General features: G+C 44.3%; 1 protein-coding gene across 11 annotated transcripts in view; it reads left to right on the forward strand.

Annotated features, from left to right (window-relative positions):
- Window positions 1–5,513: 5,513 nt before the first annotated feature.
- Arhgef11 (Rho guanine nucleotide exchange factor 11) overlaps window positions 5,514–14,511 on the forward strand; it is a 128,208-nt gene continuing 119,210 nt past the window's right edge. For 9 of the 11 annotated variants that reach the window (XM_052731855.1, XM_052731858.1, XM_052731861.1 and 6 more), the window contains exon 1: window positions 5,514–6,726. In XM_052731855.1, the coding sequence (XP_052587815.1) occupies window positions 6,695–6,726 (32 nt within the window). In that variant the 5' untranslated portion in view covers window positions 5,514–6,694. The remainder of the gene's footprint in view (window positions 6,727–14,511) is intronic. The other 2 variants (XM_052731856.1, XM_052731860.1) reach the window with 2 other exon arrangements.

Below are 14,511 nucleotides of genomic sequence, written 5' to 3' on the forward strand. Positions count from 1 at the left end.
GGAAGCTCAGACTTCCCCCGGACGCTTTGGGCTTCTGATACTATTAAGCCAAGAGGCTAAGAAAGGAATAAAAGGGTTAGGAGGGATGATTGATCCAGATTACCAAAGAGAAATTTGTTTGCTTCAAGAAAGATTATGTTGCCGGGCGGTGGTGGCGCACGCCTTTAATCCCAGCACTCGGGAGGCAGAGCCAGGCGGATCTCTGTGAGTTCGAGGCCAGCCTGGTCTCCAAAGCGAGTTCCAGGAAAGGCGCAAAGCTACACAGAGAAACCCTGTCTCGAAAAAAAACCAAAAAAAAAAAAAAGAAAGATTATGTCTGCAATATAGGGGATCCTTTAGGGCACCTCTTAGTGCTACCATGTCTGGTGATTAAAGTCAATTGGAAACTACAACCTAATCCAGGCAGGATGACAAAGGACTGCAGATATAACCGTCTTTTTAAATAAGAAACACAGAGCTAATTCAGAGATGAAAGCCAAGAGGTCAGAGCAATAGCTAAGAGCTGAGATTAAAAACCTTACCCTTCACTGCCGCTGCTGTCCTACCTCTCCGCAAGAGACCTACTTCCTGTGTGTTTGTGCTTTTTATTGACTTTCTGTTCTGCCTTCTCTTTGGTTGTAAACCCAACCACATGACCTCCTCGTCACTGCCCATCTGTACAGACCTCCAGGTCTTCTATGGTTGGTATTGAGATTAAAGGCGTGTGTCTCCATGCTGGCTGTATCCTTGAACACACAGAGATCTGCCTAGCTCTGCCTCCTAAGAGCTGGGATTAAAGGCGTGCACCACCACCACCCAGTTTCTGCTATGGCTTGCTATTAGCTCTGACCCCCGGGCAACTTTATTTATTAACATACAAATAAAATCACATTTCAGTACAATTAAAATATCACCATAAAGGACACAGACCCTTTAGGAATGAAGGTATGAGTCACTCCTCCAGGAAAAGAGCCAAGTGTGGGCTGATTTTTCTGTCCTGCCTAGCCAGCTCCCAAATAACCACACAGAGACTTATTATTAATTATAAATGATTGGCCAATAGCTTAGGCTTATTAAAAACTAGATCTTACAATTTAAATTAACCCATATTTCTTATCTATATTTTACCGTGTGGCTTGGTACCTTTCCTCAGTACGGCATGCTCATCTTGCTTCTTCCTGTGTTTCCTGGTACTCTGCCTTTCTTTATCCCAGAGCTCTCTCCATGTCTACAAGTCCTGCCTAACCTCTTCTGCCTAGCTATTGACCATTTAGCTCTTTATTAAACCAATGAGAGCAACACATCTTCACAGTGTACAAAAAGACTATTTCACAACAGCCAACATCTGCTGAGGTGCTTGCTAAGGGTGGAGGAAATACAGAATAGTTAGTAGAGGAAGGTTATAAATACTAACTAAAGCCATATGACCAGTTGCAGAAACAAGGATCATAATTCACAAGAATGTTTCTCTCATATTTTGTTAAGCATGTGTTTGTACATATATCTGTGTTTTCTTTCCTTAATTTCTTTATAATGTGATATAACATCAATTAAGAGAGTATCAGAAGTTATTATATTTAAGTTTGAGATTCTAAAAGACTGTTCCTCAAGGGACAATGCCATCTATTCTAAATGTTTGCAGTTGTATGAGGGATAGTTATATCATGTTAGGTGTAATTATGATCTGACTTAAATATATAATGCATTTGCAAGTGTACATGGGACAGTTTTATCATGTTAGATGTAATTATGACCTGGTTATTGTTTTCACTTAGAAATTAAGCGTGACTTAAGGAGATATGATTGTGTGTCAAGTTGATAAGGAGTGGACTGTAGTGGCTATTCTTGGTTATCAACTTGACTAGATCTGGAATTAACTAAAACCCAAGCTGCTGGGTATATCTGTGAGGGAAATTTTCTTAATTAAATCATTTGAATGGGGATACCCACTTTTAATCTGTATCTTTTGAGGTGGAAGATCCACCTTTAATCTGGGCCACATCTTCCAGTTGCAGCCTATATAAAGGACATGGAAGAAGGAAGCTTGCTCTCTGTGTCTACTTGTTCTTGTTCTGTAAGTCCATTCCTTCACTGGCATTAGAGCTTACTTCTTCAGGATTCTGGCATATGCTGGAGACCAGCTAAGACATCCAGCCTCATAGACTGAACGGATACTGGATTCTTGTCTTGGACCTTCCCTTGGTAGACAGCTATTGACTACAGCCTGTAAGCCATTCTAATAAATCCATTATATACATATATATGTATGTATGTATATATATATATACACACATATACATATACATAGATAGATAGATAGATAGATAGATAGATAGATAGATAGATAGATAGATAGATTCATTCTTTAAGTTCTGTTCCTCTAGAGAACCCTAATATACCGGCATACCCAGCACTTGGGAAACTGAAGTAGTGACTGCTTAGAGACTGAGCCCAGCCTGAGATTTTATATTAATAAAATGCTGATTGGCCAGTAGCCAGGCAGGAAGTATAGGCAGGATAAGCAGAAAAGGAGAATTCTGGGAAGGGAAGGCTGAGTCAGGAGACGCCAGCCTGCCATCCAAGGAGCAGCATATAATGGCACACAGGTAAAGCCACAGAATACGTGGCAACATATAGATTAACAGAAATGGGCTGAGTTTAAGTGTAAGAGCTAGTCAGTAGTAAGCCTGAGCTAACAGCCAAGCAGTTTTAATTAATATAAGCCTCTGTGTGTTTACTTGGGTCTGAGTGGCTTCGGACCAGGTAGAACACAGGAAAACATTTAGCTACAGAGATACTCAGTGAAAACACTATCTCAAAACAAACAAACAAAAAAAGCATCTAGAGATATGGCCTAGTTGGTAAAAAGTGCCTTGCAAGCACAAGAACCTGAGTTCAATACTATTATGTGACAGACTTGCTCCGGAAAGGGACCAACAACAGATCACAGTACAGATCTGACCGAAGTCCAATGTGGTGAGCCAGTGAGTTTTATTAGGGTTGCTTACAGGAATATGGGTATGGACTTTCTTATAGGCACAGAAATGACTTAAACACAGCTGTACCATCAAATGCCATCTCAGCATGGGTGACAGACAGCTTGCAAAAGCTTGAAACCTGGAGCACAGCACACGCTCTGCAGCAGCTCACCAGGTTGTAGTGTCCTTTCCAGGTTGGTAGCTTAGTGCGTCTGACCCTCTTCCAGGCTGCTTGGTTGGTCTTAGAGTGCTGGACTGTCTGATAGTCTTCTCTGTACCTTGGCGTGTCTGAGAATGACCGTAAGCAGTTCTTATTGCTTATATATGCTTGGAGAGGGAGGGGCCTAGTGAATCTGGTCAGTTTCAGGGACTTTCTGAAGCTATTTTGAGTTGTCTACTTCCTGTCTTAAGGAGCTTCTCTGTAGAATAGAATGTTTTCCCTTCCTTTTTTTTTTTTTTTTTTTTTTCGAGACAGGGTTTCTCTGCGTAGCTTTGCGCCTTTCCTGGAACTCGCTTTGGAGACCAGGCTGGCCTCGAACTCACAGAGATCCGCCTGGCTCTGCCTCCCGAGTGCTGGGATTAAAGGCGTGCGCCACCACCGCCCGGCTTCCCTTCCCTTTGAACATCCTGCCCTAAAACATCCTTTTTCAACTCCATTTCATATCTTATGTTTTAAAGAGGAAGGTTTTAACTTGAGACGAAACTGCTATATGTCAAACCGCTAAATGTAGCACAATCCTAATTGGTCTTAATACTAAAAACCCAGAGTCAGATATTGGGGTAAATGCTGAAAGATCAGAGAAGTAAAGGAGCAGCCAAAGTCACTTCTTATCTCCACAACTCCTCAGACCAAAACAGGACTGAGCTCCTGTCTCTGCCCAGCCATATCACTTCCTGTCTCCTGTCTGTACAGACCTCCAGACCTCTATGGTTAACTAATGGCTAGCTCCACCCTCTGATCTTGAGGCAAGCTTTATTTGTTAGAGCACAAACAAAGCATCACCACACCTAGAACTCACACACAAAGGCCGAGTTTTGGTGGTGTGAACTCGTAATCACAATGCTGAGAAGGCGGAAGGGTGGTGCGTGCTCAGCAGCCATTGTCGGCCTACTCAGCAGGCCAAGGCTGTTCAGAGACCCCTGTCTTCACAAAGGGGATGAGGTTGTTTGGCACTTGAGGCAGAAGGCTACCCACAGTTGTCCTCTGGTCTCCACAAGCATACTGTGCAAGGGCACACTAGCTGTGAAGATTCAGAAGGTACGCACTCAGAAATTTCAAGTCGTTTCTAAAACAAACAAGATTCACAATACCCTCCCCAAGGTTAGAGAAGCAATAACAACTCCAACTGGCCCAACGACAGAGGTCAACAGTCCACTGTCCTCACCCACGCCTGGGTGTTTTTTTGTTTTTTGGGTTTTTTTTGTGGTACAGCTGCCTTTAACTGCTCATGGTCCTGAGAAGTAACCCCAGTAAATTCACTGGCTCACTAGGATAAGCTTCCGTAAAATTGTTGGTGTTCTATCTGATGTTTTATCTGATGTATCTCCCCAGGAAGTCACATCTTACATACACACATGCACCTGCACACACACACACACACACACACACACACACACACACACACACACACTCAAACTATAGCAAAGTTCATTCATCAGCCTGTGCAGGAAAAAAAAAAATAGGGAAATCTGATTTTAGTAGGTCCTAAATAGATGCTTAATCAGTTTCTTTTCCCTTTTGCTAACACAGGTGGCAAGCTAGGAACTTGGAACGGGCTCAGGTAGGCCAAGACTGAGGCAGGCAAAGGGAAAGTAGGTACAGGGAAAAAACAAAACAAAACCAAACCAGCGCCTGCACAGCTTCCCCAGGCAAAAAGACAATTCCTCCTCAGTCTCAATGCTCCTTTTTACTTCAGTCTCGGGACCTCCTGATCACCGACAGTTACTTGAAGACATTTAGAAACCGTGATTTCACGAGGGGGGTGTGTGTCATGAAAATAACATTGCCCTGGAAAGGCTTTTGCATTGAAGGAAAAAGCAGCGCCCGAACGAGGCACCCAAGCTAATCCGAGGGAAGCCGAGAGGGCAGAGCCGGCCGGTGGGCGTTCGGAGGGGCGAGGGCACAGCTTAGAGAGCGCCTGGTAACTGGGAAGGGGCCGCGACCAACGAGTGAAAAACGAGCCGAGAAGGACGGGGCAGCAGCGAGCGCGGCCGACGGAGGCGCGGGCGGCGGACACTGCGGAAACAAAGGTCGAACCTCTAGGACAGCAGCACCGGGAGCAGCTAGGCCGCAACGCGCGGGCCGGGGGCGCGCGGGGCCGCCAGAGGTTGGGCGGCGCCAAGGAGGGGCGAGCGCCCGGGCCAGCCGGGGCGAGCGGAGTCCGCTGGCGGGGGCGGGGCGGGGCGGGGCGGGGCGTGGCCGGGCCGGGCGGGGCGGGGCGGGCGGCAGCGGGCCTGGCCTGAGCGAGCGCGCGCGGGGGCGGGGCCGGAAGCGCAGCGGCCGCGACGCGGACGCCGGGAGCGGCCGAGCTGGGAGGCTGTGGCTGGCTGGCTGGCTGGCGGGCGGGCGGGCGGGCACGGAGGCCGAGGCCGCGGCCCGGGCTCTCCGCGCCGCTGTGGAGGGCGCCCTGGCCCTTGCCGAGCCGCAACAATAGTGGGAGCGGGCCGCCGGACGCGATCGGCCGGCGAGGGGAAGCGGGAACGACGGTCCCCGGCGCTGCGGCGAGAGAGACTTTGGGAGCCTGGACGTGCAGGAGCACACAGCGCTGACTGAGGAAATTGTCTCAGAAAAAGGCCGATCTGAGGCTGGGTCTGAGCACGGGACTGGGCTAGGTGGAGGAACCTGCAGGTCGAAAGGGAGAAGAGCATTTAAGATATCCTGGGGTTTTGGCCAATGCTACCATTTTGAAGGTAAAAAGCATTGCGCTTCAGGTGTTTTGTGATTTTTGTGTGTGTGTGTGTGTGTGTCTGCACAATTGGCTCATTTCAGAATTCAAAACCTTTAATGTAAAAGATCGGTGTTTTGTTTTGATTTTTAAAAAAATCCACAAATTTTGCTTCCCAGAGCTCCACTGGACTTCGTGTTGTGTACATACTGCTGTATGGTTTTATTTATTTTAACTGTGCAAATCATCTGGAAGATTTTTTTCCCCGAGTGCCATTTCGGATTTGTTCAGCCTTTTTTTGTTTTGTTTTGTTTTCCTTCCCTGGCATTTTAAGCATTTGGAAACGAGAGATTTTTCAACCTTTGGAGCTTAAGGGTTCCCTTGTCAACAGAAGGACAGCTGGGAAAACTGGATTGAAAGGATGGTTTTTATCTGGCTACAGTTAAGACTGATATTTTGAAGTCACATTCTTTCTGTGGTTCATTTTTTAGCCCAGAGTGCTACCCTTAAAGAGATTTGTGGTTGACGTTTTGGTTTCTAAGAAGGTCATAGTTTTTCCTCTTTTGTTTCTTTTTATTTTTTATTTTTATTTTTTCCATTTTCTTCTTTATTTTTTAAGACAAGGGAAGGGGAGGGTAAAGGGTCAAGAAAGGAGGAGACCATGTTAAGTGGTAGAAGTAGAACGGTTCTGCAGTTACCAGGCTCCTGACAGCTGGAGGAAAAAAAAAGGATTCTGTCTTCAACTTGGGAGGCCTTCCTCTCACCTTCCTTAAGAATTGCAAGGGATTCAGGCCTGATTGAGACGCCCAGAGAAGCTACAGGATTCCGGAACTGTGGAGACACCAAGAAACCATGAGCATAAGATTACCCCATAGTATAGACAGGTAAGTTTGCAGATAATTGGGGGTTTTCCCAACACTTACTAAAAGGACTGGGAGGAGGTACGTAAGGTGGGGACCGTGGTCTATGGGCATGTCAGTATACATGTTTATAGTCCCTCCCTCTGTGTGTCCATGTCCAAAACATACCTCCTAATTCTGAGTCATTTATAACCAGTAAGCAGTGAAGCTGGAGAGGAGGGGAAGTGCTTTCAACAGCTTTTGCCTTAGACCAGGTGTAAGGCTGACTCTGAGTCCCCCACTTGCCAGCCTAGGGATTCCAAGCTTGGACCCAGCCTGGTCATGGGAACCCACAGGGTGAATGGGGACTAGCTTTAGATATTTGAGGAGGGTAGGGGTGACTGGCAGGGTTGTGAGCCTCCATCAGGCTGACTGCTAGGGAATGGTGGGACACAGTGGTAGGGGTGGTTCCCATTTAAAATGAGGAAGATGCTCTTGGCCTGAAATGCTGGGATAGAAATATATCCTGTATCCATATAATCAGAATTTTCACCAGTGGTTGATAGAGCTCCAAAATGTTTAGGCCACATTAGAATTTCTTCCTCTTCAAGTTTAGAGTTTACATTGAGACCTCCCAACAGTCTGATGCTTGAGGTTTAATTTTCCAAGCTGTTCTTAATAAGCTTGACTCTGCAAAACAGGCCTTCCCTCTGCTTGAAGCCGGAAGGAGTTGTTTTGGCTCTTAGGCCCTTGAAATCAGCTGGAGACACATGATGCCCCTTCCCCCATGAGCCTGATCTGCCTTCCCTGTTGCTGGTAATACTACAGCTCGATCAGTCTGCCCTCCACGGGGCTGGTACGACTTCGGCAGGTGTCTGCCTTGTCATTTCTTTCTTCTCCTCTTCCACTTCAAAATCCTCCGAGGGGGTGTGTTTCGTGGACATTCCATACATCCTGCCTGAACAGAGAGGGAGGTGGCTGGAAGAGAACAGTCAAATGAAAACATAGTATTTACGAGGTAGGGAAGAAAAGCTGTAAGTCAGCAGCTGCCCTCTCTGTGTCCGTGAACCTTTGGTTATACATGTTAATAGTAATTTCCTTTGGACTGCGGAACGCGGCCTGAAAATGCCTAATGATCTCCCCAACACTGCTGCTGTGTTTTCTCAGGGTCCCAGTTAGATCTGTTTAGTCGTTCTTGTGTAGGGAAACTGCCTTGCAGTAGGGAAAAGGAGGCAACCACGAAGGCAGTGTGGCCAGTTGGCATCTCCCTTCCCCTTTCCGTTGTGGTCTTCTGCTGTCATTTGCCCCTGGGAAAGGATAACTGAAACTGTCAGAGCAAGGGGGTGAAGGTGATTGCATGTCTGCCCTTTTCGTCCTTTTGAAGTTGGGGGATTAGTACACCCAAATTAAGATTTGGGTGTCGAACAGTTTCTATTAATTCAGGGGTATGAGCAATGGCAACCAGGTATGAAGTGGTGAGGGGTCAGTGAGGGCTTTTGGGTTAACGTGAGCTGTTCCTCTAGGAGCTTGCGTAACTTCACAGATACAGATCCCAGGGTCCTAAGTGCTTTCATTTCTCATGTGAACCTCATGATGTTTCTGTGAGGCAGGCAAACCAGATATTATTCACGCTTTGCAGATGAGGAGACTGAATGGACTCCTGGTTTGTCTGGTGCCACTTAGCATGGTCTGAGGGGTGTCAGGATCTAGTCTCAAACCTAAGTCTTCTGATTCTGAATCCCTGGGCCTTTTTGTTGCCGCTCCTGTCTACAGGGGTTTATAGACTCACCATCTAAATGAGTAAGACACCATTTTGCTCTCTCTCTCAGGCAGTTGGGTTAGGTGCTTGTCAAGTGTTCCCCTGTACTTTGGACCTATAATCTCTGGAGTTAAACACCATGTTCTTCCATGGGATAGTGCACTTTGTAGGGGAGACGTCTTGCCTTTACCGTGCCTGATTCTCTGCCCCAGTCACAGGGTCAGTCCTGGAACTGAGATCCCCTTCTGGCTTCCTCTAGCTGACTTCTCTGATCTTGCCGCCGTAGCTATGGGGTTACACTGTTGAACTTGTTGATGTCCTAGGCGCTGTACCTTACAAGTGTAAATAAGTCACAGTCTTTTCTTTTTGTCACTCAAGCTGGCTTCCCAACTTGCTATGTATCTGGGATTGGCAATCCTCCTGCTTCCACCTCCCAGGGGAAAATTTAGTCTTCTGCTGTGCTTGTAGGAATGGATTAGATGGAAACATTCGTTGCAAATTATCATGTCAGGGCTTCTGTTCTCTTCTAGTTTATCAATTTATTATGTAAGCTTACGGTATGAGTGTTTTAGAAAAGTATTATTTCTTATTGAAAACAGTCAACCTAATTGGGAAGTAGACATGGTGGCACATGCTTATAACCACAACCCCAGTACTCGGGAAGCTGAAGCAGGAGGAGTTACAGGATTGAAGCCACGGGCCACAGTGGATTTAAGGCCAGCCTGAGTTACACACCGAGACCCTGTCTCAAAAACACAACTCTCCCAAAGGCCACGTGGAAGTGCCACTGGTCTGAGCTCTGAAAGCAGGGGCTGTGTTGGTTCACATGTTTTTGACCTGTCTGCTCAGTTTAGTGCCTGGTGTGTAGTCAGCGCTCCACAAATACTCAACAAATGCCTGTTCGGATACGTGAACATGCCAACAAGTGTCGTGTCCATGACTTCATCACGTAGTTAATCTAGGGTACATTAGAGAACATTTCCTTGGTGATATGTATTCTCTAGAAGATAAAGGGACAGGATGGAGGCCCTTATATTTAGAGACAGTGTGGCTTCAATAAAGAAGACTGGGCTACCTACATGGCAGCCTTTACGTCAGTTTTCTCCTAGGGCCACAGAAGGCATGAAGTGTCTTAGATACCCTTTCCCTTCATGATCACCGGTTGTTAGTGAAGGGGGAGGAAAATTGTGGCCGTCCTGTCCTTTGCAGTTTTTGTTCATAACATCTTTTTGGCCCTTCATCTGAGTTGTGTTTGTATTGCAGATAGAGAGCATGTCTGATTCCTCGGGGTAAGTGGTTTTGGGGGCTGGGTAGGTTAGGAGTTTGCATCCACAGAACAGCTTTTCTCTGCACAATGGTGGCTCATCTGAAGACCGAACCAGGAAAGTATAGTTATGCCAAAAATTCTTGCTCTTCTCCATTTCCTCCTGTATAAAGCAGAAGTGCCACACTAACGTCATCTCTAGTTTACACGTTTACGATTGTGCCATTTGAAAATTGCTTAGTGGGCAGCAAAAAAAAAAGAAAAAAAAAAGAAAATTGCTTAGTGTATCTCCCTTACAGGGCTGTTGAAAGACACAAATCAAATGAGATAAGATATTCCAAATTGCTTTTATAAATTGTGAAACTATATAAACTAGATGGTAAATTCATGGATTTGATTTAACTTTATGTACTACTTTATGAATTAAATAATCCCAAACAAATTAAAACTGGTGTGGTGCACACCTTTAATCCTAGCACTTGGGGGAGAGAGGCAAGTGGATCTCTGATTTCAAAGCCAACAAGGTCTACAAATCCAGCCTGAGGCCAGCCAGGGCTACATATTGAGACCCTGTCTCAAGACAATAATAACAATAATTTTACAACTTAAGGAGTATCAAAAAGTTTTACTATTTTGAGAAATTTAAGATGAATACATTTTTGTTGCAGAAATGTACAGGGTACATGAAATGTACAATAGTACTGAGTAGGGAGTATAGCTTAGTTGGTAGCATGCTTGCTGGAATGCAGGAAGGACTGGGTTTAATCTCCAGTAATGCATGCCTATAATCTCAGCACTCTTGAAGTGGAGGTAGGAGGATCAAAAATCCAAGGTCATTCTTGGCTTCATAGGGAATTTGAGGCCATCCTGAGCTACAGACGCTGTCTCCAAAAGAAAAAAGCAGTACTGATAGGTGGGTGTGGTGGCCCACCCTATAATCCCAGCAGTTGGGAAATTGAGACAGGAAGATTATGAGTACAAGGTCAGCCTGAACTACATATAAGGTCAAGGTCAGCCCACTGAAGCCTCGTCTCAAAAGACCAAAAAGGAATAGTTTTCCAGTGGACAAGAGAGTATATTTGTGTGTGTGTGTGTGTGTGTGTGTGTGTGTGTGTGTGTGTGTGTGTGTGTGTGTACACATATACTTGGTTGTGTGCACACATGTATGTGGAGTTCAAAGGTTGACATTAAGTATCTTCCTCACTCACATTCCATCTTACTTTTTAAGACAAGGGCCTCACTGAACCTGGAGCTTGCTGATTTAATGAGGCCAGGCTGGCTGACCAGTGAGCTCCAGGAATCCAAACTCAGGTCCTCATGCCTGCAGGGCCAGTGCTTTCCCTACCGTCTGTCTCCCCAGCTCCTCCCAAGGCTTTCTGATGAATGGAAGAGACTTCTGCTTTGCCTAATTAGATGTCTCTTTGTGTGATACAGTTAGAATTTGTGGCTTTTGCTTTTTCCTTCTCTGTTTTTTTTCTTTCTTTTTGCATTCTAGGCAAGTACTCTACCACTAAGTTTCACTTGCAATCCCAGAAAATGTCTGATTGGTGATCCCAGGCCATTGTAGAAGAATCTTTCAAAAGAAATGTGGACCCTCAAACTGTTACTGTCAGGGACCTCTTCCACCTGAGATTCCTGTTTCTATAGAACGCAAAAATCCCTGGATATTTAATTTAGTGTATATTCATTCTTATTTTAAGTACTTTAGAAGACTGTTTTCCCAGCACAGCAATCATGATCTAGAACAGCAGAGTAAATGCCCTGAATTGCTATGGATTTTCCTCACATGGAAACCCGTGTTTCCATCTAGAATATGAGATAGGAGCTGACTGTGGATTTGCAGAAGAAATATTTGGCGATTAATCACCATTATGAGCCAGCAGCAGGCTAAGCTTAATTTTGATACTCAAAATGTTCTAATAGAGCAAGCTAATACTTTTTTTTCCTGGTCAGAATTCTGTCTGGCAAAGAAACTGCCCTCCAGTTTAGGAGTATAAACAAAACATAAAGATGATTGCATCCATCAGAAGCCAAAAACAGATCTTGGTGGAGACTGTATAAGTATCCCCTAAATGAACACACAGATAAGGGGGTTCTAGAAGCCTACAGCCTCTGTGGAACAGGGTTGGAAACCGGAGTCTGTGTCCCTGACTGCTTTAAAGATCCAGGACTTGTGTGTGTTTGAAATGGGTTGCTAGCTCTAAAATTCTGTAATACATGAGTTATTTTAATTTATACTGAGTCTGCGTCACAATATCATAGTGGCATTACTATTAAAAATAATATTTTACTGGGAGTGGTGGTATACATCTTTAATCCCAGCACTCAGAAGGCAGAGGCAGGTGGATCTCTGATTTCAAGATCAGCCTGATCTACAGAAAAACCAAAATATAAATTAGATTTATATTACATTTATATTTATAAGTTATTTATATTATATTTATATTTCAAAATTTAAATTAGAAATTAAAATAAATATCCAGTGAATAAAAAAAGAAAAAAATGGAAGACATACAGCACCCAGGGATAAGTTTCTAATCCATATGATAAATCTTCCAATTAAAATTTTAAAATAATAAACTAGTAAAATATATTTTGGGGTTTGTTGTTGTTTTACTAGACAGGGTTTCTCTGTGTAGCCCTGGCTGTCCTGGAGCTCACTTTGTAGACCAGGCTGTCCTTGAACTCACAGAGATCTGCCTGCCTCTGCCTCCTGGGTGCTGGGATTAAAGGTGTGTGCCACTACCACCTGGCTGATCACTTCTCCTCTTTAAAATTTATTTCTTTTTTTTTTTTTTTTTTTTTTTTTTTGGTTTTTTCGAGACAGGGTTTCTCTGTGTAGCTTTGCGCCTTTCCTGGAACTCACTCTGTAGCCCAGGCTAGCCTCGAACTCACAGAGATCCGCCTGGCTCTGCCTCCCGAGTGCTGGGATTAAAGGCGTGCGCCACCACCGCCCGGCTAAAATTTATTTCTTTTTATCTTATGTATATGTGGGTTTTGTCTGCATGTATGTCTCTTTGAGTCCTCTGGAACTGGAGTGACAGATGGTTGTGAGCCATCATGTGGGTGCTGGGAATGGAACTCAGGTCCTCCTCAAATCAGCAAGTACTTCTAACCATGGAGCCCTCTATCTCTCCAGCCCCTTCCTCTTTGTCTTAATGTGTTGGGGGAAAACCCAAGCTTAGACCTGTAAATGCCTTCCATGGCCCCTCCTTCACCCCAGTGGTCAAACAAGATAAAAGGAGTTGCTGATTCTAGTCTCAAAAAAAATTAATCCCAGCACTCGGGAGGCAAATCCCAGCACTCGGGAGGCAGAGCCAGGCGGATCTCTGTGAGTTCGAGGCCAGCCTGGGCTACCAAGTGAGTTCCAGGAAAGGCGCAAAGCTACACAGAGAAACCCTGTCTCGAAAAACCAAAAAAAAAAAAAAAAAAAAAAAAAAAAAAAAAAAAAAAAAAAAAATTAAAGACTATAAATCACATTGGAGTTTGTAGGGAAAATGCCAGCCTCTTGAGTTAATAGATATGGATGCTGGAGTCAGCTTTGCTTCTAGCTACATGGAAAAAATGCTTACCTGCTCTGGATCTTCATTTTCTTAACCAGAAAAATTAGTCCATTGGGCTAGTCGGCCTCGAAATTTTTTTCCTTGGAATTATAATGTTCTTAGAGCCTCTGGAAATGATGCCATGCTTTCAGTGATCCAGGACTTTTTTGTTTAGCAATTATTATCTTGTCTCCCTGAAAAGTCATGAAAAAAAGGAGGGAAAGAGTGCCTGATGAAAAGGGAAAGAAAAATAGAAATATGGGAGTGTTGAATGTGAAGAGAAACTGTGGTTCCTAATACAATTGGAGACAATAGATTTAGAAGGTGTTTAAAGACACCCAGGTTAGATGGATTTCAAGGGAGAAAATCACAAGAGTAAAAGAATGATATTGATAAAAAATGGTAGAGGATGGGCTGGAAAGATGGCTCAATGGTTATGAGCACTTGTTGCAGAGGACCCTGGTTCGATACTAGCACCCACTTGGTAGCTCACAAACATCCATAACTCCAGTTCCAAGCGATTTGACACCCTCTTCTGACTTCTTTGGATACTAGGCATATACGTGGTGCACAAACATGCTTGCAAGTAAAATACTCATATGCATAAATAAATCTGAAAAAAAAATTTAAATAGGCAGGAGAGGAGTAGTTAAATTTTTTTTTAGGTGGAAGGGAGAAGTCATTTTGGGCAAAGGGAACATGAACAAAGCTAGAATGGGTGTGGACTGAAAATGGTATGCTTGAGGGTCTCTGGAGCAGAGAAAAATTAAGTTGATAATGTGTACAAGGTAGACGATAGTTCAGACTTTATGGAGGATTCTGCTGAGATTTATTATAGAATGGTTTTTAAAACAATATTTAAGGTCGGTTTGATGTTTCAGTGGGTTAAGGTGCTTGCCATCAGTCAAACAACCTGAGTTCAACCCCTGAAACCCACATGGTTAAAGGAACCAATTCCTGACAATTGTTCTGGCCTCCACATCATGTGTGCTATGGCAGTTATGAGTGCACATACACACAATTAATTGTAATGCAAGACTTTAAAAAGTGGTGGGTAAAGTTGCAAATCCTGGTGTTGAGATTTGAATTAGAAGAGTTCAAATTTGAGAAGTCTAACTGCAAGTTTTTATATCAATTTTTGCAAGAGATGAGTTTCTTCTGTGTCCGAATAGATGGTGACAGTGGAAAGAAGGAAGAGGCTGGGTGCAGATGGCATTTTGGAAGCAGAATCAATGAGGTATGTTAGGGCTGAATCTAATGTGATT

This window comes from Peromyscus californicus, unplaced genomic scaffold (genome assembly GCF_007827085.1).
Source record: "Peromyscus californicus insignis strain IS unplaced genomic scaffold, ASM782708v3 Scaffold_9__1_contigs__length_137607984, whole genome shotgun sequence".
Taxonomy (NCBI): Eukaryota; Metazoa; Chordata; class Mammalia; order Rodentia; family Cricetidae; genus Peromyscus; species Peromyscus californicus.